At 42.2% G+C, this 25,391-nt stretch overlaps 1 protein-coding gene across 13 annotated transcripts in view; it reads left to right on the top strand.

Moving 5' to 3' along the window:
* TP53BP1 (tumor protein p53 binding protein 1) overlaps nucleotides 1-25,391 on the top strand; it is a 111,464-nt gene that overhangs the window by 17,614 nt on the left and 68,459 nt on the right. For 9 of the 13 annotated variants that reach the window (XM_031667741.1, XM_031667738.1, XM_031667739.1 and 6 more), the window contains 9 exons: nucleotides 2,934-3,118; nucleotides 3,305-3,398; nucleotides 3,647-3,731; nucleotides 16,190-16,317; nucleotides 17,206-17,364; nucleotides 17,697-17,826; nucleotides 19,730-19,896; nucleotides 21,833-21,962; nucleotides 22,766-22,860. In XM_031667741.1, the coding sequence (XP_031523601.1) occupies nucleotides 2,942-3,118; nucleotides 3,305-3,398; nucleotides 3,647-3,731; nucleotides 16,190-16,317; nucleotides 17,206-17,364; nucleotides 17,697-17,826; nucleotides 19,730-19,896; nucleotides 21,833-21,962; nucleotides 22,766-22,860 (1,165 nt within the window). In that variant the 5' untranslated portion in view covers nucleotides 2,934-2,941. 13 annotated transcript variants of the gene reach the window in all.

The raw sequence follows: 25,391 nt of genomic DNA on the forward strand, positions 1-25,391 counted from the left end.
CTCAGCCTCCTGAGTAGCTGGGACTACAGGAGCCCACCACCACGCCCAGCTGATTTTTTGTATTTTTAGTAGAGGTGGGGTTTCACCGTGTTAGCCAGGATGGTCTGGATCTCCTGACCTTGTGATCTGCCCGCCTCGTCCTCCCAAAGTGCTGGGATTACAGGTGGGAGCCACTGTGCCTGGCGGTTTTTAGGTTTTTATTATTGTTGTTTGTTTCAGACAGGATCTCACTCTCTTGTCCAGGCTGGAGCACAGTGTTCCAGTCTTGGCTCATTGCTACCTCTGCCTCCTAGTTCAGGGGATGCTCTCACCTCAGCCTCCTGAGTAGCTGGGACTACAGGCACATGCCACCACACCCAGCTAATTTTTTTTCCCGCATATTTTGTAGAGATGGGGTTTTGCCATGTTGCCCAGGCTGGTCTCAAATTCCTGGGCTCAAGCAATCCACCTGCCTCTGTCTCCCAAAGGGCTGGGATTACAGGTGTAAGCCACTGCACCCAGCCATTTTGAGTTCTGATAAACCAACTTGTCAAGTAATCAAAGAGATCTGCTTATATGTGTCTCACTTGGGGAGGAAGCAGAAGCAGGCTAGAGAAGAAAAGCAAAAAAAATGGTGACTTTGGGGGATTTTTACGGGACTCAAGGTCATGATTTACTCATAACAGGACCTGGTTGGTTGTGCCTTCTCAAATAGAGCAGATGAACTCACTTTGTCCATCTAGTGTAGTTAGTATTGATCTAACCTGGTCTTTAAGTATTAGATTTGTTTAGTCACTGGTCTTCTGCAGCTTTAGGAGTGGAGTATGAAAACAGTCAATTATAAATGATTTTAAGATTAAGAAGTGAGATGCGTCTCTGTGTGGTCCATTTCATTTTAGCTCCACTAATAAAACATTCTGGGGACCATAATTATATTCCAGTTATAGCAGTAATAGATTCTAGATTTTTCAGGACAGTTTCAAGGAGTCAGTCTTTTGTTCCCATAAGTAACATGTATTCAGACAACATGCCTTGATTTTGGTTTGGAGAATATGATCACTGTAATTTATAGCAGCAGTGAGAAGATTGGTAGGAAGCTCTACTTCAGCTTTGCCTATATCAAGTACTGAATAGGGCATTTATGGAAATGGAGAATCATGGTTGGGCTGTGCTGAAATAAATCTGAGCCTGGGGTAGAAAGAGAAAACTGCCTCCCATTGAATGCCTACTGTGTATATGTTTGGCACTGTGCTAGGTGCTTTCCCTATTGACAGCTGCTCTGGCTAGACTTATATCCTGGATCCAACTGCCACTTAAATAACATACCCCCACCCATCAACAACAAAAAAACAAACACATATGCCTCATGGGGCTTAGTTCATTAAGACTCGTCACAGCTGCCACACCCTCTTTAAGACCCTGGCACCATAATTACGATAATAGAATCTCTGGGCTTGGAGCTATCTTTGAGGGCATCTAGTTAGAAGGAGTGGCAGCTGTTCTCTTTACCATGGAGTTTGAGAATGACACTGCTCAATTCTCTCAATGGGAGGTGCAAAATATGTCTGGGGCTGTAGTCTCTGTAGGCAGTCCCATAAAAGATAAGGCAACGATAAACAAATGTGAAGCTTGAAATACGTCCTAGGCTGAAAAGGGCAATGGGAAGAAATATGGCTTACTGGAGTCCTCATACAATGTAAAAACAAAAACTAAAAACGCCCTGGCAGAGACGTAATGTCAGGCCCCTGGATTCAGGGTAGAGGCCCACAAAAGGGATCCTCATTGACACAGGTTAACCCCGTGTCAAAGAAGAGTCTCTTCTCTTCGTTTCAGCAGCTCTGAAATACTAGCCATCCTCAAGCCGCTTCTTCTTTGCCCTGTTATGAGAAAGCTGGGAAACTCTCTCCTTTTCCAGGAAAGAGGGTGAGGGATCGGGATTAAGGGGCATGGGACGAGAAAAAGCAGGTAGAGGTTCTGAAATGTCTGAGTAGTGGTAAATGCAATCGTCCTGGAAGCAGGGGAAGGTATTTCACGCCCTCTCAAGGTCCCTTCGGTTCAAGGATACCGTCATTCTCCGGCTCTACTAAAGGGGAGGGCCTGCAACGTCCATGCTGCCATGGAAACGCGCCGCCGTGTTCCTTTTTCTTACGTGGGGCGGGGCACTCTGCCTCAGCTACCTATCATCCACGGGAGTTCTTGAGTGGCGGGCAGCGGCAGCGAATGGACGATCCGATATTGTGTGACGTGACGGGAAAGGGGGAGTTCGCGGCCGGTGGCGGCGGTGGCGACAGCGACGACCTGGGGATCGATCTGGAGGGACTTGGGGAGCGTGCAGAGACCTCTAGCTCGAGCGCGAGGGACCTCCCGCTGGGATGCCTGGTACTGTTTGGAGAGAAATGGGAGTGCAGTGGGCTCTGAAGGCCTGGATTTCGGGTCTGAAAGGATGGCTGATCGGAGGGGGCGGGGTGGCAAGCATGGCGGCGGTGACGGGGAAGGGGTTGGAGGGCTTTAAGGAGGGGGTGGGGAAATGGTAGCTAAGAAGGCTTGGTGGTCGTGAGGAAAGCTGAAAGGCTGTGGGGCCTCTGGCGAACAGATTTTAGAAAACAGGCTTTTGGGGGGCGGTAGAGGCGCCAGAAGGACGTCGCGGGGGGGGGGATGGAAAAAGGGGCGGGGAGAGAAGAGGTTAGGAAGGAGGGGAAAGGGTGTCTACGAGAAGGTGATGAAAAAGAGAGAGGGAGGAATAGGAAGGCTTATTGTAAGTAACGAGGAACGGGGACTTGGTAAGCATAATAGGAAAGTGCTTGCAGCAATTATAAATATAATATTCTAATTGGAGGAGTCCTGAACTGGTCCCGTTTCCCAGCTCTTGTACTTCCGCCCCATTATTTAGGTTTAGACTGCGTGAGCAAGGCTAGTAGGTTACACGGAACTGATCTTTTGTTATTCCATTCCAGGGGAGCAGATGGACCCTACTGGAAGTCAGTTGGATTCAGATTTCTCTCAGCAAGATACTCCTTGCCTGATAATTGAAGATTCTCAGCCTGAAAGCCAGGTTCTAGAAGATGATTCTGGTTCTCACTTCAGTATGCTATCTCGACACCTTCCTAATCTTCAGACGCACAAAGAAAATCCTGTATTGGTGAGTGATACCTTGTTTGAAAATGATTGAGCCGATTTTTTTAAAAAACCAAAAACAACCAGCAAACGTAAGTATTTAGAAGATCATTATCTTCTCAATAAAGTTGATTGGAAAAATTGTTCACAGTAGGTTTCATTTTGAACTATTTCATATATAATGGGGATATTTTGTATGTGTATTTTCTAGGATGTTGTGTCCAATCCTGAACAAACAGCTGGAGAAGAACGAGGAGACAGTAGTAGTGGGTTCAATGAACATTTGAAAGAAAACAAGATTGCAGGTGAGATGTTTAAAGCTACTGGTCCCCTTTGCATTTTTTGGATGCTCTTTTTGGAGCTGGGTGAATTTAAACTTTATGTGGTTGTGTTGAATGTATATAAGGAAGCCTACTGGGGTGTCTGCATAGTAGTCACTCAAAAGTTGATGTGCTGGTGTCACTGATTAGATTGGTATTGTCTATATTCCTGATTTTGTATTAAAGTTTGGTGGTATATGTCTTTTGTGCTAATATCCAGTAATTTTTTTCAGACCCTGTGGATTCTTCTAACTTGGACACATGTGGTTCCATCAGTCAGGTCATTGAGCAGTTACCTCAGCCAAATAGGACAAGCAGGTATACAGTGTTTGAAGGGGTTTATTTAAGTGTATTATCGAATTTATTCTTTTATCTGTACCTGTTGCCTGATCCCAAGGATAAAAGGATTAATCTTTTTCTTGTGGATTAGGAAGTGGGACTTGAGGGTTGTATTAGACAGTATTGTATTAGTACTGATAGCTGGAAACTCTTTTGTGACGGTAATAACAATTTTTATACTTACATTATTCAAATCATGATCTGTCTTGTGCATGTGAAACAAAATAAACATTCCTTCTAGTAGAAAAAAATTACTGAAAAGTATTTAGGGGCCAGAAAAAAAATTATTGAAAAGTATTTAAGATTATGGCTCATGGCTATAATCCCAGCCCTTCGAGAGGCCAAGGCCAATGGATCACTTGAGGTCAGGAGTTTGAGACCAGCCTGGCCAACATGGTGAAACCCCATCTCTACTAAAAACACAAAAATTAGCTGGGCCTGGTGGCGCATGCCTGTAATCCCAGCTATTCAGGAGGCTGAGGCAGGAGAATCGCTTGAACTCGGGAGGTGGAGGTTGCAGTGAGCTGAGATTGTGCCACTGTACTTCAGCCTGAGTGACAGAGCGAGACTCTGTCTCAGAAAAAAAAAAAAAAAAAATTAGGAGTATTTTCAGAACTATCAGGCACGTTTTCCATCTATCAACCGAAGTAACCCACCAGTTTTAGATCTAGAATGTTTAATTCATACCCTAAACAGGATTCAATTTTTACTGTGTCTTATGCATATCTTTATAGTATCCATTTTTTGAGTTCATCCTCTGTGTTAGGTCCTATATTGGACATTTGGCATATAGTATAATGTTATTTAATCCTATTCTTAAAGCAGCTGTACAATGAAGACATTGTTATTACTTCCATCTTATACAGGGGAAAATTGATGGGCAAAGAAATTAGATAACTTGCTCTAGAGTACATTGCTAGTAAGTGACAGAGCTGGGCTTTGAACCTGGTCCTTATGACTCTAACGTCTCCTCTTTCTTTCTAACTAGTCAGTGCGTCTCAGTCTTCTGCCCCAATACTTCTAAGGTCCAAGGAGAAAGTAGAGAACATCAGGAGTTTTGGGGTGGTAGAAAGGGGAGGTGGTTAGAGAGGAGAATGTTAGCTCGAGATGGTTAAAGACTATCGTCGTTTCTTAAAACGAAATGGTTTTTGGCTGGGCACAGTGGCTCATGCCTGTAATCCCAGCACTTTAGGAGGCTCAGGCAAGAGGATCACTTGAGCCCAGGAGTTTGAGATCAGCCTGGGCAGCCTAGTGAGACATTGTCTCTACAGAAGAAAAAAAAAAGGGGCTGGGCGCGGTAGCTCACACCTGTAATCCCAGCACTTCGGGAGGCTGAGGTGGGCAGATCACCTGAGGTTAGGAGTTTGATACCAGTCTGGACAACATGGTGAAACCCAGTCTCTATTAAAAATACAAAAATTAGCTAGGTGTGGTGGTGGGTACCTGTAATACCAGCCACTCAGGAGGCTGAGGCAGGAGAATCACTTGAACCTGGGAAGCAGAGATTGCAGTGAGCCAAGATCGCGCCTTTGCACTCCAGCCTGGGCGACATAACGAGACTCTGTCTCAAAATAAAATAAAATAAAATAAAATAAAAAAATTAGCAGGGCATGATGGTGCATGCTTGTAGCTCCACCTATTCAGGAGGCTGAGATAGAAGGATCATTTGAGCCTGGAGGATTGAGGCTGCAGTAGCCATGATTGTGCCACTGCACTCCAGCCTGGTTGACAGAATGAGACCCTGTCTCAAAAAGAAAAGCTTTTTTGGAGGTGTGTTTTATTTTACAGTCTGTGTTTGTTTGTACGTATTTTTTTTTCCTTGCAAATCAAGTAAAATAAATGCTGTAGAACAACCTGCAAACGAATGGGCTCATTGTGGCCTGCAGAAGTGTTTTATTTGGCCTACATAGGTGGTAAAATGTTAATATATTTGAATTAATTGATAGAATTTTAAAATGGGGAAATTTCTCATAAAGCTTAGAGTTCTAGCTTTTGGCATTTCTTGTCTCTATTGGCAACAGTTGGCTGGAGTTATGAGTAGCAGTCAACCTCTGCTTATATGGAGCATTAGTGCTATGATTTGCCATAGTCACTAAATTCACTATTGTACATGGACACTGAGGCCAGGTGTTCTTTTGTCGTTTATCATAGTGCTTGTGCTTTTGTTCTTACACCCAGCTGCTTCACTCATCTATGTTACCTTGCTTTGATTTCTGTGGGCATTTAAGTTTATGGTACCTCTTTAGGAACACGTGCCAGGCTTATCTATGTTTTTGTGGCTCAGCATCCTGGTTTGAGCCAGTGGGGACAGGAAGTATGCACATCCCTCATTGTGAATGAAGCAGTGCTATTTGAGAAGTTTCATGCTACTTCTTCTCATGTTAAATAAATGTGCAGGCACTGTAGCATGTGCTTTAAAGGGGCTTTTGCCATTGAGGAGCTTATAATTTAATAGGAGAGACATGTTAAATGAGTCATTACATCAATAGCTATTCCATTACCACTGTGATCATTGCAAAGAGGAGAAAATATATATATAACCTAATCTGAAGGATAAGGGAGCACCTCTTTGTGGAATACAATCTACACAATAAATATGAATTTGATAGGCATAGTTGAAGGGCTTGGGAGGGCATAGTTGAAGGGCTGCAGATTTCTATGTGCAGTATGCAAGGAGGAGCTTTCCAGACAGAATGAACTGTGTATGCATAGGCCATGAAGCTGGAAAGAATTTGGAGTTGATTCCAAAAGAATAAAATCCCTTCAAAACCCTTTTTTTTTTTTGAGACGGAGTCCCACTCTTGTTCCCCAGGCTGGAGTGCAATGGTGTGACCTTGGGTCACTGCAACCTCTGCCTCCCAGGTTCAAGTGACTCTCTTGCCTCAGTCTCCTGAGTAGCTGGGATTACAGGTGCCCACCACCACTGCCGGCTAATGTTTGTGTTTTTAGTAGAGATGGGGTTTCCCTATGTTGGCCAGGCTGGTCTTGAACTCTTGACCTCAAGTGATCCACTTGCCTCAGTCTTCCAAAGTGCTGGGATTACAGGTGTGAGCCACCTTGCCTGGCCAAATCCACCAAATTTATTCACATTTCCTGTTTTACTTTTGTGTGTGTGTGTGTGTGTGTGTGCATGTGTGTATTAAGTCGTACATAGTTTTATCACCCGTGTAGGTTTGTGTGTGCACCACTACAGTCAAGATACAGTTCTAACACCGCAAGGATGCTTATTGTTGCCCTTTTATAGCCACACCTACCTCCCTCTTTTGCACCCAAACCCCTGGCAACCATTAATCCATTCTTCATGTGTAAATGTCATTTCAAAATATTATGTAAAATGGGATCATACAGTCTGTAACCTTCAGTGATGGGCTTTTTTTTTTTTTTTTTGAGGCAGAGCCTCACTCTGTTGCCCAGGTTGGAGTGCAGTGGCAAGGTCATGGTTAGTGCAGCCTCCACCTCCTGGGCTCAAGCAATCCTCCCGTCTCAGCCTCGCAAGTAGCTGAGACGACAGGCACATGCCACCACACCCAGCTAATTTTTTAACTTTTTGTAGAGATGGGGTTTTGCTGTATTGCCCAGGCTGGTCTCCAACGCCTGGGCTCAAACGATCCTCCTGTCTCATCCTCGCAGAGTGCAGGGATTACAGGCATGAGCCACCATGCCCATCCCTGGGATTGGCTTTTTCAATCAGCATAACTTTTGGAGATCCATCCATGTGTTTGCATGTATCAATAGTTCATTTTTATTGCTGAGTAGTCTTCCATGCCATGGATGTACCACAGTTTGTTTAACCATTCGTCAATTGAAGGACATCTGGGTTTTTTTTTTCTTGTTTTTGACTACTATGAAGAAGCTGTTATAAACATTTATGAACAGGTTTTTCTTTTCTTTTTTCTTTCTTTTTTTTTTTTTTTTTTGAGGTGGAGTCTTGCTCTGTCGCCCAGGCTGGAATGCAATCTCAGCTCACTGCAACATCTACTCCTGGGTTTAAGTGATTCTTCAGCCTCAGCATCCCGAGTAGCTGGGACTACAGCTGCACATCACCACGCCTGGCTAATTTTTGTATTTTTAGTAGAGACGGGATTTTACCATGTTGACCAGACTGGTCTTGAACTCCTGACCTCAGGTGATCTGCCTGCCTCGGCCTCCCAAAGTGCTGGGATTATAGGTGTGAGTCACTGCGCCTGGCCATATGTACAGGTTTTTCTGTGAACGTAAGTCTTCATTTCACTAGGATAAATGCCCAGATTTTCAATTGCTGGGTCATGGTAGTTGCATGTTTGTTTTTTTAAGAAGCTGCCAAACTTTTCTAGAGTGGCCGTACTGTTTTATAGTCCCACCAGCAATGTATGAGTGATCTAATTTTTTTTCATCCTCACTGGCATTTGGTGTTTTCACTATTTTTTATTTTAGCCATTACAAGCCTGTAGTGATACCTCATTGTTGTTTCAATTTGCATTTCCCTAATGGCTAATGATGGTGAGGATCTTTTCACGTGCTTACTTGCTGCCTGTCATTTTCTTCAGGGAAATGTCTGTTCATATTTTTTGCCCATTTTGGGCAAATTGGATTTTTTTTTACTGTTGTGTTTTGAGAGTTCTTTATATATTCTAGATACTACTCTTTTGTAGAATATGTATTTTGCAAATATTTTCTCCCACTCTATCCTTTCTCTTCATACGGTTTTTCATGGAGCAATTTTTAATTTTGGTGAGAGCTGTTAAATATTTTTAACAGAATAATATAAGTCATTTACTTTAAAAAGGGCTTATAGGCTGGGCGCAGTGGCTCAGGCCTATAATTTCAGCACTTTGGGAGGCCAAGGCAGGTAGATCACTTGAGCTCGGGAGTTTGAGACCAGCTTGGGCAATATGGTGAAATCCTGTCTTTACCAAAAATACAAAAAAATTAGCTGGGGCAGGGTGGCACACATCTGTGGTTCCAGCTACTCAGGAGGCTGAGGTGGGAGGATCGCTTAAGCTTGGGAAGCAGAGGTTGCAGTGAGCCGTGATCGCACCACTGCACTCTAGCCTGGGTGGCATAGTGAGACCCTGCCTCAAAAATAAATGAATAAATAAGTGTAATAAAAAGGGCTTATAATGAAAAGCAGAGAGTCCTTCCTCACCCTTGCTCCCTTTTCACAAAGGCAACTCTCTTTAACTGTTTATGGTTTTACTTCTTTGGGAGGTTATCTTCCTACCTCTAATACTGTTATAAAACTATAAATGTGTTTTATATGTAAAGTAATACTTTTGTATTGTTTCTTGCTTTATCAGATTAAGACAGTTGAGTTCTGATAATGAAAGATGGGATAACTCAGCAACACCCTCCCAATTTTTTTGTTTTGGTTTGTTTTGTTTTAAGACCGAGTTTCGCTCTTGTTGCCCAGGCAGGAGTGCAATGGCATGATCTCGGCTCACTGCAACCTCCGCCTCCCAGGTTCAAGCGATTCTCCTGCCTCAGCCTCCCGAGTAGCTGGGATTACAGGCATGCGCCACCATGTCCGGCTAATTTTGTATTTTTAGTAAAGCTGCGGTTTCTCCATGTTGGTCAGGCGAGTCTTGGAACTCCTGACCTCAGGTGATCCACCCTGCTCGGCCTCCCAAAGTGCTGGGATTACAGGCGTGAGCAACCGCACCCGCCCTCCCAATTTTTTTTTTTGTTGTTTTCACCCTCTGAATTTTTGATGATAATTATTTTAATTCTTCTACTGGCTCCGTTTATATCTCTAAATAATATATTTAAACCTTTGTTTTCTCTTTCCATCAACTTTAGGTGGTGGAGAAAAGTTTAACTTCAATACTGTTTTTTATCTTAATCTGGATTATTTCATCTTTTTCTGATTCATCCAATGGTTCTACAAAATTTTTTTGAGTATTTTCTGTTTTGTTTTTTGAGATGGAGTCTTGCTTTGTTGCCCAGGCTGGAGTGCAGTGGCACCATCTCGGCTCACTGCAACCTCCACCTCCTGGGTTTAAGTGATTCTTGTCCCTTAGCCTCCCTAGTAGCTGGGATTACAGGCGAGTGCCACCATGCCTGGCTGATTTTTGTATTTTTAGTAGAGACGGGGTTTCACCATGTTGGCCAGGCTGATCTTGAACTCCTGACCTCAATTGATCTGCCCATCTCGGCCTCCCAAAGTACTTTCTATTGAGTATTTTGTATGTGCCAGGTGTTCTTGGATTTTGGGGATACAAAGTGATCAGAAGAAATAAAAATCCAAGACCGTAATGTAGCTTACATTCTTATGTAGGGTATAGCAATATATGATAAATAAGTAAAATATGTAGTATGTTAGATGCTGAGAAGGGCTGAAGAGATTAATATAGCAGGGAAGGAGAGAGGAAGCAACAAAGGAGTTGCAAGTTTATATAGGGTGTCTAGGGAGTGCTTCATTGATAGGACATTTGATTAAAAATCTAAGTGAGGCCAAGGCAGGAGGATCTCTTGAGCCCAGGAGTTTGAGAGCAGCCTGGACAACATAGTGAGACCCTGTCTCTACAAAAAATACAGAGTAAGCCAGGCATGGTAGTGTGCGCCTGTGATCCCAGCTACATGGGAGGCTGAAGTGGGAGGATCGCTTGAGCCTGGGAGGTTGAGACTGTAGTGAGCCATGATTGCTTCACTGCACTCTAGCCTGGATGACAGAGTGAGACCATATCTTAAAAAAAAAAAAAAGTCTAAAGTGAGTAAGTGTATTTGTTGTTATCTGGGATAAGTGTGATCCGTGCGTGGAGAATGGCAAGTGCAAAGACCCTGAGGCATGAGTGTCCCTGGAATATGTGAGAAATAGCAAGGAAGTTAGTGTGGCTGTAGTGGAGTGATGAAGAGAAGTGAGAGAAGAGGTCAGAGAAGTCAAAAGGGAACCAGATTATGTAAGGCATTGTGAGGAATTTGGCTCTCATTTTTAGTGAGATAGAAGGACATTTAAGGGTTTTGAGCGAGGGAATGACATGATCTGATTTAGATTTTTAACAGAATCACTCCGGCTGCTTAATTAAGAATAGACTGAAAGGAGGACAAGGCTGGAGGCAGGAAAACCAACCAGGAAACTATTGACATAATTTAGCAAAATGTGATAGTGGCTGGACCAGGGTTGAAGCAGATGAAGAATGGTGAGATTCTGAGTATTTGAAAAGAGGATTCAAAGATAGATCAGATGTGGAGTGTGAGAGACAAGAAGGAAGTAATAATTATTCCAGGTTAGTTTTGCTTTGGGTAGCTGGGACTACAGATACATGCCACTGTGCCTGGCAGATTCCAAGTTTTTGATTTGAGCAACTAGAGTAATGGAATGACAATTAAAATGGAGAAGACTGCAGGAGGGGAAGTTCAGTTTTAAACATGTGAAACATTGTGCTATCTTTTCAACAGCCAGTTGGATGTGTTGAAGAAGTTATTGGACAGGGAGGCCTGGAGCTCAGAGGGAAAAGTCTAGGCCGGAGATTTAACTTGCAGACTCATAAGCAGGTAGATAGTATTCTAAACCATGAGTCTGGATGAAGTCATTAAGTGGGTGAATGCAGCTAGAAAAGAGGTCCCAGGTCTCACGGAGCCTACCAGCATTTAGAGATCAGGGACATGAGGTAAAAACACCAAAAGAAACTAAGAAGAGCTCAAAGTGTGTGTGTTGTTTTGTGCTGTTGTCCTTCATTGCTACTTTTCTACCATTTGCAATATTTGCTCTTGAACTTTCTTTCCCTGTGTTTCCCAAGGTCATTTATTTGGTCCTTCCAGTTATATAGATAATGTTCTATTTAGTTCTTGTAAAAATCTTTACTTAGTCTTCTTTCACTTGCTTGGGTCACGGTTCCCAACTTTGCAAATTTATATTTTCACCTCTTTTATGTTTATTAAAGTTATGCTTAATGCTCTTTTTATGAAATATTAATTGCATAGAAGGTTGCAGGGAAGCAAAGATGGCATCTGTAATCCTGCCACCCAGAGGCTAATTGCTGTAAACATTTTGGCATCTTTTCTCTCTTTTTTTGTTCATTTGATTTATATGGTTGACATCATGTGGAAAGTAAAAGTGTATGTTTGCTGATGTTTTGCTTAAAAACATGAACATTTTTCCCATGACAATTAAAACTTAACATATTCCACAGATTTTTTTATTTTTATTTTTATTTTTATTTATTTTTATTTATTTATTTATTTTTTTGAGACGGAGTCTCACTCTGTCGCCCAGGCAGGAGTGCAGTGGCCGGATCTCAGCTCACTACAAGCTCCGCCTCCCGGGTTTACGCCATTCTCCTGCCTCAGGCTCCCGAGTAGCCGGGACTACAGGCGCCTGCCACCTCGCCCGGCTAGTGTTTTTGTACTTTTTAGTAGAGACGGGGTTTCACCGTGTTAGCCAGGATGGTCTCGATCTCCTGACCTTGTGATCCGCCCATCTCGGCTTCCCAAAGTGCTGGGATTACAGGCTTGAGCCCGGCCTACAGATTTTTTATTTTAAAAGTTTAAGCCCACAGAAGAAATGAAAGAGTATACATTTGTTCTGTGTGTTGTACTTTTTTGGTTGGGGATGAATTGTTTAAAACTGTGTTGCAGACATCAGATTTCTCCTTAATATGATGTCCCCTTAAATACTTCAGCATTCATCCCCTGAGAATAAGTACATTATTCTGTATAATCGTAGTACCATTATCACACTTAAATAATTCCGTAATATCTAATTATACGGTTCAGATTTTCCCAGTTGTCTCAAAGATGTCTTTTATTTTGTTTTATTGATTGGTTGGTTGATTGGATCTAAGATCCAAATTCAGGTTCACATTTTGTATTTGATTGTTTCACGCTTTTCTTTTTTTGGAGATAGACTCTTTCTCTGTTGTCGAGGCTGGAGTGAGGTGGGGCAGTCTCGGCTTACTGCAACCTCCACCTCCTGGGTTCAAGCGATTCTCCTGCTTCAGCCTCCCAGGTAGCTGAGACTACAGGCACGTGCCACCACACTGGTTAATTTTTTTTTTTTTTTTGAGACGGAGTCTTGCTGTATTGCCCAGGCTGGAGTGCAGTGGTATGATCTCAGCTCACTGCAACCTCCGATTCCTGGGTTCAAGTGATTCTCCTGCGTCAGCCTCCCCAGTAGCTGAGACTACAGGTGCGTGCCACCACGGCTGGCTAATTTTTTGTATTTTTGTAGAGACAGGGTTTCACCATGTTAGCCAGGATGGTCTCGATCTCCTGACCTTGTGATCCACCTGCCTCGGTCTCCCAAAGTGCTGGGATTACAGGCGTGAGCCACCGTGCCCAGCCTAATTTTCGTATTTTTAGTAGAGACAGGGTTGCACCATGTTGGCCATGCTGGTTTTGAACTCCTAACCTTGAGTGGTCCATCCACTTCGGCCTTCCAAAGTGCTGGGATTATAGGGATGAGCCACTGCGTCTGGCCCTGTTTCAAACATTTTTAATGGTGATATAATATTTTATTAATAGATTATAAATTTAATCATTTCCTTAATGCTGAACTTAATAGGTTGTTTCTCAATAACAGTAGACTTTTAGAAATAAGCTTTCAAAGGATTGTTCCATATTTCAAATTATTTCTTACAATAGAAATTATTAGAATTACTAGGTATGTGTATTTTTAAAGGTTTGATGCATATTTCCAAATGATTCTCCAGAAAGTATTTGTTTATCTATACTCATTAGAAGTGTATGGTGATGCTTATTTCATCTTAGTTTGAGTAACACTGAATAGTAATACAGTATTAAAAATCTGTTTTTTCTAATTTAATTAGCAACAGATGGTTTCTCTGATTTCTTTACATGTTTAAAGATACTTGGCCAGGTGCAGTGGCTCACATCTATAATCACAGCACTTTGGGAGGCCGAGGCAGGCGGATCACCTGAGGTCGGGAGTCCAAGACCAGCCTGACCAACGTGGTGAAACCCTGTCTCTACTAAAAATACAAAATCAGCCGGGCGTGGTGGTACACGCCTGTAATCCCAGCTACTTGGGAGGCTGAGGCAGGAGAATCGCTTGAACCTGGTAGGTGGAGGTTGCAGTGAGCCAAGATTGCACCATTGCTCTTCAGCCTGGGTGACAGAGCGAGACTCTATCTCAAAAAAAAAAAGAAAGAAAAAAGATACTTGTATTTCTTTTTTTTTTTTTTTTTTTGAGACGGAGTCTCGCTCTGTCACCCAGGCTGGAGTGCAGTGGCCGGATCTCAGCACACTGCAAGCTCCGCCTCCCGGGTTCACGCCATCTTCCTGCCTCAGCCTCCCGAGTAGCTGGGACTACAGGTGCCCGCCACCTCGCCCAGCTAGTTTTTTTTATTTTTTAGTAGAGACGAGGTTTCACCGTGTTAGCCAGGATGGTATCGATCTCCGGACCTCGTGATCCGCCCGTCTCGGCCTCCCAAAGTGCTGGGATTACAGGCTTGAGCCACCGTGCCCGGCCTTGTATTTCTTTTTTTTATCAGTTGTCTATTCTGTCATTTGTCTATATGTTGAGGTTCTTTGTATGTGTGAATCCTTTATATTTAATGGAGACTAATCTTTTGTTGTATTCCTTGCAGTTATTTTTTCCTAATCAGTTGTCTTTTAGATTTTTAAAAATTCATTGTATTGTATTGTATTGTAAATTTTTTGAGGCAGAGTTTTGCTTTGTTGCCTGGGCTTGAGTACGGTGGTATGATCACTGCTTACGGCAACCTGTGCCTCCCAGGTTGAAGTGACTCTCCTGGCTCAGCCTCCCAAGTAGCTGGGACTATAGGCGTGTGCCACCTTGCCTGGGTAATTTTAGAATTTTTAGTAGAGACAGTGTTTTACCATATTGGCCAGGCTGGTCTTGAATTCCTGACCTCAGGTGATCCAGCCGCTTTGGCTTCCCAAAGTGCTGGGATTACAGATGCGGGCTGCTATGCCTGGCCTAAACATTTATTTCATTTTTATTTTTTTGAGACAGGCTCTCAGTCTGTCACCCAGGCTGGAGTGCAGTGGTGCTCTCTCAGCTCACTGCAACCTCCCCCTCCCACGTTCAAGCGGATTCTTGTGCCTCAGTCTCCCTAGTAGCGTTGATTACAGGTGTGTGCCACCACACCTGGCTAATTTTTGTATTTTTAGTAGAGATGGGATTTTGCCATGTTGGCCAGGGTGGTCTCGAACTCCAGAACCTTGAACTCCTGAGCCTCGTGGTCCACCCGCCTCAGTCTTCAAAGTCCTGGGATTACAGGTGTGAACCAACATGCCCAGCCAGTTGTCTTTTAATTTTATTATATATTTTGACCTGTGGCGTTAACTTTTTTTTTTTTTTTTGAGATGGAGTCTTGCTCTGTCTCCCAGGCTGGAATGCAGTGGCGCGATCTCGGCTCACTGCAAGCTCCACCTCCTGGGTTCACGCCATTCTCCTGCCTCAGCCTCCCGAGTAGCTGGTACTATAGGTGCCCGCCACCACGCCTGGCTAATTTTTTGTATATTAAGTAAAGACGGGGTTTCACCATGTTAGCCAGGATGGTCTTGATCTCCTGACCTCGTGATCTGCCCGCCTTGGCCTCCCAAAGTGCTGGGATTACAGGTGTGAGCCACTGTGCCCAGCCGGTGTTAACTTATTTTAAAAATATATGGGGTTTGCTTGTGCCCAGTAGTTCAAGGCTGCAGTAAGCTGTGATCGTGCCACTGCACTTTAGCTTGGGAGACAGACTCTGTCTCTTTTTTTTTATCTTGAGATGGAGTCTTGCTCTGTCGCCAGGCTGGAGTACAGTGGCGTGATCTCGGCTCACTGTAGCCCCCACCTCCTGGGTTCAAGCAATTTTCCTGCCTCAGCCCCCTGAGTAGATGGGACTACAGGTGCGTGCCACCACATCCAGCTAATTTTTGTATTTTTAGTAGAGACGGGGTTTCACCATGTTGACCAGGTTGGTCTCAATCTCTTGACCTCGTGATCTGCCTGCCTTTGCCTCCCAAAGTGCTGGGATTACAGATGTGAGTCACCGCACCTGGCCCAGACTCTGTCTCTTAAAAAAAAAGTAAAAAATAAAAAGTGCGTGTTTGTATTTATATACATATATAAGCTCCTTACCTGAATTTTGTTTGGACTCTCTGGTTCTATATATGTATTCTAAGATTTTTTTACTAAAATATTTCTGTGAACTTTTAAAAAGTTTTCTGAGCCCTTTCTCTGCTCATCCGATGCATATCTTTTCTCGTCACTTGTCAGTAATTCTTCTGAAGGCAAGATTTTTCTACCTCTACTTAAAAATATAAAATTCAAGTGTGTTGATGCCTTATTTTTTCTTCACTTAATTCTGTATAGGATGTTGAATTGTTAATCTTTTAGGTGCTTTTTGTAGAAAGAAACACTATAAAGGTGAGTTATTTTACTTTTTCAGGTTTGGCTAAGAGGTGGTTGGTATGTGTCGGGGGTCAGAGTGCTTTGATTAAAGTGTTCCAAACTATCTGGGAACACATGATTATATCCTTCTGCTGTGTAGTGTTCTGGGAATGTCAGTGGAATCTGCTCCTGCTGTGGAGGAAGAGAAGGGAGAAGAGTTGAAACAGAAGGAGAAAGAGAAGGAAGAAGATACTTCGGGCAATACTACACATTCCCTTGGTGCTGAAGGTAGCCTTGTGCCTTTTGCAGAATAATAGACTGTTCTAACTTCCTTTAACATGATCGTTCAGATGTCTAAATTTCTCCTCTTTATTAGGTTACAGATTTCTCATAATGAAATTGAGAGTCATTAAGAAATTTGCTAGTAATGTAAAATGTTCCACCTAATTTGGTGTTCAGGAATTTGAAGTTCATTGGTTAGCCCCTTTCTGCATATTGAGTTTTCTTCCTTTTGTATTCATTTATTTTTCAAATATTTTTGGAATGTGTACTTTGTGGGGTGGAAGTACAATCTGAATTGCTGTGACTGTGGGTGTAGTTTATGATGTACCTTTAGAAAGCAGACATAGTCTACCGTATTAAGTGCTTATAAGGTTTTATAGTATGAAGTATTTTTACTTTATTACACATTTTCCCCCTTCATCTTTAATACACTTACTTATTTTTTCATTTTTTATTTATTATTTTGAGACGGAGTCTTGCTCAGTTGCCCAGGTTAGAGTTCAGTGGTGCGATCTTGGCTCACTGCAACCTCTGTCTCCTAGGTTCAAGCCATTCTTGTGCTTCAGTCTCCCAAGTAGCCAGGATTACAGGTGTGTGCCACCACACCTGGCTAATCTTTGTATTTTTAGTAGAGATGAGGTTTCACCTTGTTGGCCAGGCTGGTCTGGACCCCCGACCTTAAGTGATTCGCCCACCTCGGCCTTCCAAATGCTGGGATTACAGGTGTGAGCCACCATGCTCGGCCACATTTATTTTTTATTTTTGAAAAATTTGGGGGGTGCACAGGGCTTTGAGGTGAAGGACTTAACAGGACCCTTCTTTGCTGAGGAAAACAGCTTGTACATTGCATAATGTTGTGGGATGATGCCTAATTTCTTGGCGTTTTGTTCCTAGATACTGCCTCATCACAGTTGGGCTTTGGGGTTCTGGAACTCTCCCAGAGCCAGGATGTTGAGGAAAATACTGTGCCATATGAAGCGGACAAAGAGCATCTACAGTCAGTAACCACCAACTCTGGTTATACCAGGCCATCTGATGTGGATGCTAATGATGGTATGAAACATGTTTTCTGGCATTTGGAGTTGTTGTGTTTTCTCCCATACTAGAGGTAGTTGTTTTTTCCTTGACAAGTTTTGTAGCTATCCAAATTAATATAATCTAAGTCATTTAGTAAGGTTGAAGAGTTTTCTGGTAAATACTTGTCAATTGTTGGTTTGTGGGCTGAGGTTTTCTTTAAGTTATTGGTTACTTTATAGAATGATGCTTGTATATATTTGTAAATTGGACTTCTGTTAAAATCTTTGCTTTTTAAAAAACATCTGGGACTATATCTAGTATTTTGAAAAATTAATTATCCCCTTCCTGTCATTTTATAAAACTCTCAGCAATTAAGCACGAAGAACAGTCCAATGAAGATATCCCCATAGCAGAACGGTCCAGCAAGGACATCCCTGTGACGGCACAGCCCAGTAAGGATGTACATGTTGTAAAAGAGCAAAATCCACCACCTGCAAGGTAAGCCGTGTTCTTTCTAAAAAGGATTTATGGGTTTTGCTGTAGGGTTATACTTATTTCATTTTACCAGATGAAAACATTTGTAGAAATTGTTGATTTTTAAATTATTTTCCACTTGTACTGGTCATACTTGTGGTCTGTTAGAAACACTGATTGTTTATGAAGTCTCGAGAATCGTTTTTTGTCTGTCTGTCTGTTTGAGACAAAGTCTCACTCTGTTGCCCTGGGCTCATGTGATTCTCTGCCCCAGCCTCCCAAGTACTTGGGCCACACTTGACTACTAATCTTATCTTTAGGCATTCTACAAAGACTTTTTTGTTGATTAAAAAAAATTTTTGTTGTAGAAATGGAGTCTCGCTATGTTGCTTAAACTGATCTTGAACTCCTGGGCTCAAGTAATCCTGCTGCTTCAGCTTCCCGGAGTGCTGGGATTATAGGCATGAGCCACTCTGCCTAGCCTACAATGATGTTTTAAGGCTTCTCTAACTATAAGCATGACTCTGTAATCTTTGGTAGCCACTCCTCCTTTGGGATCTTTGTCTACAGAGACACTGCCTGTCTGTGGGAGGTGTACTTAGCCTCTCTGGTGTTATGAAGAGTAACGTGAATATTATATTTGAAAGCCTACTGTTTCTATACTTGAGGAGCACCCAGATTGCTTTGGGTTCTCAGATATCTTGCATCTGGTATTTTATGGTATCAATAGATGTAGGGATTCTCAGGTTCTTTAGGGTCTTAACTTGGTAGGAATTGGGAAATGTGCCTCTGCTTCGTCTCTAGTGATTTTTTTTATTTATTTATTTATTTATTTATTTATTTATTTATTTTTTAAATTTATTTATTATTATTATACTGTAAGTTGTAGGGTACATGTGCATAACGTGCAGGTTTGTTACATATGTATACTTGTGCCCTGTTGGTGTGCTGCACCCATCAACTCGTCATTTACATCAGGTATAACTCCCAATGCAATCCCTCCCCCATCCCCCCTCCCCATGATAGGCCCCGGTGTGTGATGTTCCCCTTCCCGAGTCCAAGTGATCTCATTGTTCTAGTGATTTTTATAACCAAAGCTTCATTGCCTCTGGCCAGCAGGTGAAGTTTGAATATGGCAGAAGAAAACCGGGATGCTTCCAGTTTGGGGAAGGGGATAAACATTCAGTATTGTTTTGTTATTTCCTTCAATAGAAAGAGTGGGGAGGGAGTATCCTAAGCAAAGTTGAATATCAAGAGAAATTGTCTTTCTAATGTAAAACACTCAGCATAACAGTGACTTTTTAGGCTTTTCTTTTAGATGCTGCCTTCCATCTAGTTATGCTATTCTGTTTACCCTGGGGAGTGGTAGAACAGGTGAACCGCATAAGTCTCTGGAAAGGGGCCAGGGATGAATGTCTTCCACGTGTTAGTATTGGTCTGAAGGAGAATTGGTTTGGGGTTTGGGTACATCAAATGGAAAAGGTCAGCAGAAGATATGTGTGGCACTAGTACAGAGGATAATTCTCATCAAATATGAAATTCCATGGAATGTCATAGTTTGGACTGTTCTCCTTACTGGCATTATTGGGGTCTGGATCAGAATTCTTCATACAGGTCTAGATAACATTATATGTAACAAAAATCCCCCAAGTCACTCATCAGAAATCTTAGAAAGCATGAAGCACAGTATTGAGCAGAGTTGAATACAGGTATTGGCTGTGTGAGAGAGTGAGACAGGTTTTAAAATGGGCTGAGGACTTTTATCACTATAAAGAACAGTTTATTTGCTTTTTAATAGATAATTATGTAAATTAGAGCCACTGGAATTTTTGAAATTATTAAAGAAAAACACACAAAACAGGAAAAGCTTTTTAGTAAAAGCATGTGAACTTAGGAACTTTTTCTCCTGGTGATATGAATTTCCTAGGTCAGAGGACATGCGTTTTAGCCCCAAAGTGTGTCTTGCTGCTATGGAAGCAAAAGAACAGTTTTCTGCACAAGAACTTACGGAATGTGGACTGCAGATTCAGAAGTCACCAGAGCCTGAGGTTTTGTCAACTCAGGAAGACTTGTTTGACCAGAGCAATAAAACAGGTACCAAGAGTGATTTGCTGTTACAGCTCTTCTCCAAAGATCTAAACTTTTATTTTAGTTCTGAGGCTACTGGTTAAGTTACAAAGCATTTTATAGGTTTGCAGACTTGTTTGTGATATGGAAGGAAAATACGTTTCTAGTTAATTAGTGAGAAGGGCTTTTTGGGAATAATTTCCATGTAATATTTTGACATAATTTTCTCTCTTTTGGAAATGAGATAGTGAAGAATAGCTAATACAGTAAATTTAGTATTATGGATACTAGCCATTTTCTTTTAGTTTTTTTTTTTTTGAGACAGAGTCTTGCTCTCTTGCCCAGGCTGGAGTGCAGTGGTGCAATCTTGGCTCACTGCAAGCTCCGCCTCCCGGGATCATGCCATTCTCCTGCCTCAGCCTCCCTAGTAGGTGGGACTACCGGCACCCGCCATCATGCCTGGCTAATTGTTTCTATTTTTAGTAGAGACGGGGTTTCACTGTGTTAGCCAGGATGTTCTCGATCTCCTGACCTCGTGATCTGCCCGCCTTGGCCTCCCAAAGTGCTGGGATTACAGGTGTGAGCCACTGCACCTGGCCGCCATTTTCTGTTACATGGCTATTATGTCTTCAGATCTTAAATATGATATTAAGCTTAGGTTTTTCATATTCATCTGAGTAACAGTTTACTAACTTAATCTGTTTATTAGTTAATCTGACACAGGAATTTAAAATCTAGCAGAAAGGACATAAAACTTAAAAGAATATAATTTGTTTCACACCTCTTTAACCTCCACCAATCTCATTCCACAGCCTCAGAGAGCTAGAAAACTTGAGTTAATTACCAGCAAAACATATTATGTTGGTTGTAAGGAGGGAAGGGAAGAAGGGTATATTCCTTTGCTATGCTGTGATACAGGTTGCTGTGCAAGACATTCAGAGAGTCACCAAGGAACCTTTGTTGGCCTCTTACTAAAGTTGTAAGGTTTTATTTAAGAAATTCTTTTACGCTGGGATTAATATAGTTGATACTCCATCTGTTGCTAAGGGGAAGGGACCAACAGTAGTAGACTCTTGATAGTATAAATCAGTAATGGCTGCTCATAAATCCTTTTACTAATGCATTAGTCTTTTCTGTCACCTTTGAGCAGACCCAAATCATGAAAACTGCTGCATTTATAACATTGGGTATCGTGTGCATTGTTTTGACTTCTCCCATCTGTATCATGGCCTACGCTTGACTTCACCTAAGGTAGACATTGGAATAAAAGGCTTATTTGCTGTTTTTTAATAGAAGCATCACAAGAAAGAAGAGCAGCTAAGCAGAAGTATAAGGATTCTGGCTTTTATTTTATTTATTTATTTATTTTTTTGAGATGGAGTCTCGCTCTGTCTTCCAGGCTGGAGTGCAGTGGCGCGATCTCAGCTCACTGCAACCTCCACCTACCAGGTTCAAGTGATTCTCCTGCCTTAGCTTCCCAAGTAGCTAGGATTACACGTGCCCACCACCATGCCCAGCTAATGTTTGTATTTTTAGTAGAGATGGGATTTCACCATGTTGGTCCGGCTAGTCTTTAACTCCTGACCTCAGGTGATCTGCCCACCTCAGCCTCCCAAAGTGCTGGGATTACAGGTGTGAGCCACCGTCCCCATCTAGGATTCTGGCTTGTAATCTCCAAGCTTAGGTCATGACAGAAGGGACTGAGGAACTCTTCATCTATTCTTTATTCAAGAAGCCCATTGTAGGGGTGGTTAATGTTTACTCAAGATTTGTGCTATTGTGGTATTCCATTCATTGTACTATAAATAGAAAACAATTTCTGCCCTTTTGGAATTTCTGCCCTTTTGGAAATATGGAAATATGTTGGAAATATGGATATTACTCTTTGCAGTACTGAATGGTTTTTGGCAACTCAGTAGTGTCAATCTGAGAAGTAAGTGCAACTGGAATTTCTTTTTTTCAGTATCTTCTGATGGTTGCTCTACTCCTTCAAGGGAGGAAGGTGGATGTTCTTTGGCTTCCACACCTGCCACCACTCTGCATCTCCTGCAGCTCTCTGGTCAGAGGTCCCTTGTTCAGGAGAGTCTTTCCACGTAAGTAAGCCTAAAATAGCTTATACCAAGGCAGTATGTGCCTGAGAGTCTTAGGCTAAGACTGAAAGAGGCTAAACTTGCCTGCGAGTCTAGAATTCTTTTTGAAACCAAATGGTAGAACGTATGCATTAGAGCTTTGGGGATGAAGAACTGTTGAAGGCAGATAAATCTATTTTCCCATTTGAAAATTTTATAATAGTGGCCCAAAGGTTTCACTAAAAAAGAAAAGGCGCAGTTATTTAGAAAATGTTACACGTCCAAAACACGCATTCTGCTCCTCTGTTTTACTTGCAATTCTTCTCGTTCAATAGCAGAAGGTGGCAAATAGTTGTTAACAGTAGTTGGATTTCTTTATCTCTGTGTTAGGGCAAAGAGGTTTGCTTGTTGGTTTTTTTTGTTTAGTTTTAGTTTTGTTTTCTAATGAAAATGTGCATGGTCTGTCTATTATTAGGCAAAAAAATGGAATAATTTTGTTTTATGTCTCAATTCTGCAAATGAATTTATTTCCTAGCACTGCTCATCTTGCTTTTCAATCATGATGTCCTTGTGTCTGATCATTCACTTTGCCCTTACTCTCTTGTAGAAAAAGTTCTTATTTTACAATAGAAATGTCTGGTATGGGAAATAGTTATTGAAGTATTTTTGGTTCTTCCACCAGCCTCAGGTTGCTATTTGGGAGAAGTGCTGATAAGTATTTATCTGAATGCCTTAGATATTTTTTCCTGTTAAAAAGTAAAAACAAATACAGAAATGCAAAACTGTGGCTATGGTAAAATAACCTGTGATTCTCTCTTTATATAAAGGAATTCCTCAGATCTTGTTGCTCCTTCTCCTGATGCTTTCCGATCTACTCCTTTTATCGTTCCTAGCAGTCCCACAGAGCAAGAAGGGAGACAAGGTGAGCTCTCTTGATCTGTCTGTTGATCTCAGATTAGAAGAGGAGCAACACTTCTTCTGCCTTGCAAAATGTACTGCTTCTTTGTACTTTAGAATGCTTGTGACCTACACAATTCTGTAGGATTCATGTTTGTGTAACCTTTAGGGATAAGACCTACTGTAAAGTGCTGTCTTCAGTTCTTTGCTTTTCCTTCCTTTTTTTTTTTTTTAAATCTAACCCCATCCCCCATTCTTTGCTTTTCTAGCACTAATTCTATTGAGGTTTCTGTATTGTTGGCTCAATTTTTAAAAAGACTCTGAAGGAAATTTTTTTTTGAGATGGAGTCTTGCTCTGTCACCCAGGCTGGAGTGCAGTGGTGTGATCTCAGCTCACTGCAAGCTCCGCCTTCCGGGTTCACGCCATTCTCCTGCCTTAGCCTCCCGAGTAGCTGGGACTACAGGTGCCCGCCACCACGCCTGGCTAATTTTTTGTATTTTTTAGTAGAGATGGGGTTTCACTGTGTTAGCCAGGATGGTCTTGATCTCCTGACCTTGTGATCCATCCACCTCGGCCTCCCAAAGTGCTGGGATTACAGGCGTGAGCCACTGCACCTGGCCAAAATTTTTGTTTTTAAAGTTGAACTTAAATGAATTAGTATGGGGAAGAACTGGGCTTATTACTAATGGCCTAGTTGTTTCTAGCAACATGTGAACACATTTCTGGTGAGAAGGAACCAGCTTGTTTCTTGTGGTCCTTATAGGTTATTTTTGCTATTATTAAAATAGTTTTAGCATAAGAGTGGTTGAAAGTAGGTGGTAAACATTTTAACTTCATTCATTTACTCCTTTGAAGACTTAGAGATTTTATATTACTTTATTCATAAGAAAGCTTTCCTTTTCACTTACCTAATTTATCTCATTATTTAAGCTTCTTTTGCTCTGATCTAGTCTCCTATCCAGTCATTCAAGATGTTTCTGAATTCCTATGATTTCTACAAAGCTTTTTCTAATAAATTCTATGATTTTCATCTTTTTACTCTTTCGTATACAAGTAATGGTTTTATTTATTGAGCACCTAGTATAGGCAAGGCATTATTCTAGAGGCATTTCTGTGGTTTTTCTCACTGAATCCTCACAAAAACATCCTAAGAAGGAGATGTTATTTTTATCCCCATTTTACAGATGAGAAAATGGAGGCATAGAGAGATTTTGCAACTAATGAGATGTAGAGGCAGAATTTGAACTCAGGAAGCTGCCTCCAGAGCCTGTGCCCTTATCTGTCATATATATGCCTCCTATTATATCCTTTCTCTGCTTTTGAGTAATATAAAACGTAGACATTTAACAGTTTTTCAAATGTAATTTATCAGTGATAGAATTTGATCTTAGGGGCCGGGCACGGTGGCTCAAGCCTGTAATCCCAGCACTTTGGGAGGCCGAGGCGGGTGGATCACGAGGTCAGGAGATCGAGACTATCCTGGCTAACATGGTGAAACCCCGTCTCTACTAAAAATACAAAAAACTAGCCGGGCGTGGTGGCGGGCGCCTGTAGTCTCAGCTACTTGGGAGGCTGAGGCGGGAGAATGGCGTGAACCCGGGAGGCGGAGCTTGCAGTGAGCCGAGATCACGCCACTGCACTCCAGCCTGGGAGCACAGCGAGACTCCGTCTCAAAAAAAAAAAAAAAAAAAAATTTGATCTTAGGCTTTCTTCTGCTACAAAATTTGTCTCTGGCTGTTTCTCTTAAAATCAGTTGTAGGTATCCAAATGGACTAATAGCAGTCTAAGCATAACATGATTAGTGACTAATATCAATCTAAGCATAACATGATTAGGTGAATTAATTCTATAAAAACCCTGGTAATGGGCCGGGCGCGGTGGCTCAAGCCTGTAATCCCAGCACTTTGGGAGGCCGAGGCGGGTGGATCACGAGGTCAGGAGATCGAGACCATCCTGGCTAACATGGTGAAACCCCGTCTCTACTAAAAATACAAAAAAATAGCCGGGCGAGGTGGCGGGCGCCTGTAGTCCCAGCTACTCGGAGGCTGAGGCGGGAGAATGGCGTGAACCCAGGAGGCGGAGCTTGCAGTGAGCCGAGATCGCACCACTGCACTCCAGCCTGGGCGACACAGCGAGACTCAGAAAAAAAAAAAAAAAAAAAAAAAAAAAACCCTGGTAATACAAGTTAAGACTGGTTAATTCTTAGAAAAGTTTCTTTTATCTGTACTGTGAACATTGAAAATATATAAAAATAATTATATTAAATATGCTTTCTCAGGCTGGGCACGGTGGCTCATGCCTGTAATCCCAGCACTTTGGGAGGCCAAGGCGGGCAGATCACCTGAGGTCAGGAGTTCGAGACCAGCCTGGCCACCATGGTGAAACTCCATCTCTACTAAAAATATAAAAAATTAGCTGGGTGTGGTGGCAGGTGCCTGTAATCCCAGCTACTCAGGAGGCTGGGGCAGGAGAATCACTTGAACCCGGGAGGCAGAGGTTGCAGTGAGCCAGGGTTGTACCACTGCACCCCAGCCTGGACAACAGAGCGAGACCCT

The sequence above is a fragment of the Papio anubis genome, chromosome 7, assembly GCF_008728515.1.
Source record: "Papio anubis isolate 15944 chromosome 7, Panubis1.0, whole genome shotgun sequence".
Lineage (NCBI taxonomy): Eukaryota > Metazoa > Chordata > Mammalia > Primates > Cercopithecidae > Papio > Papio anubis.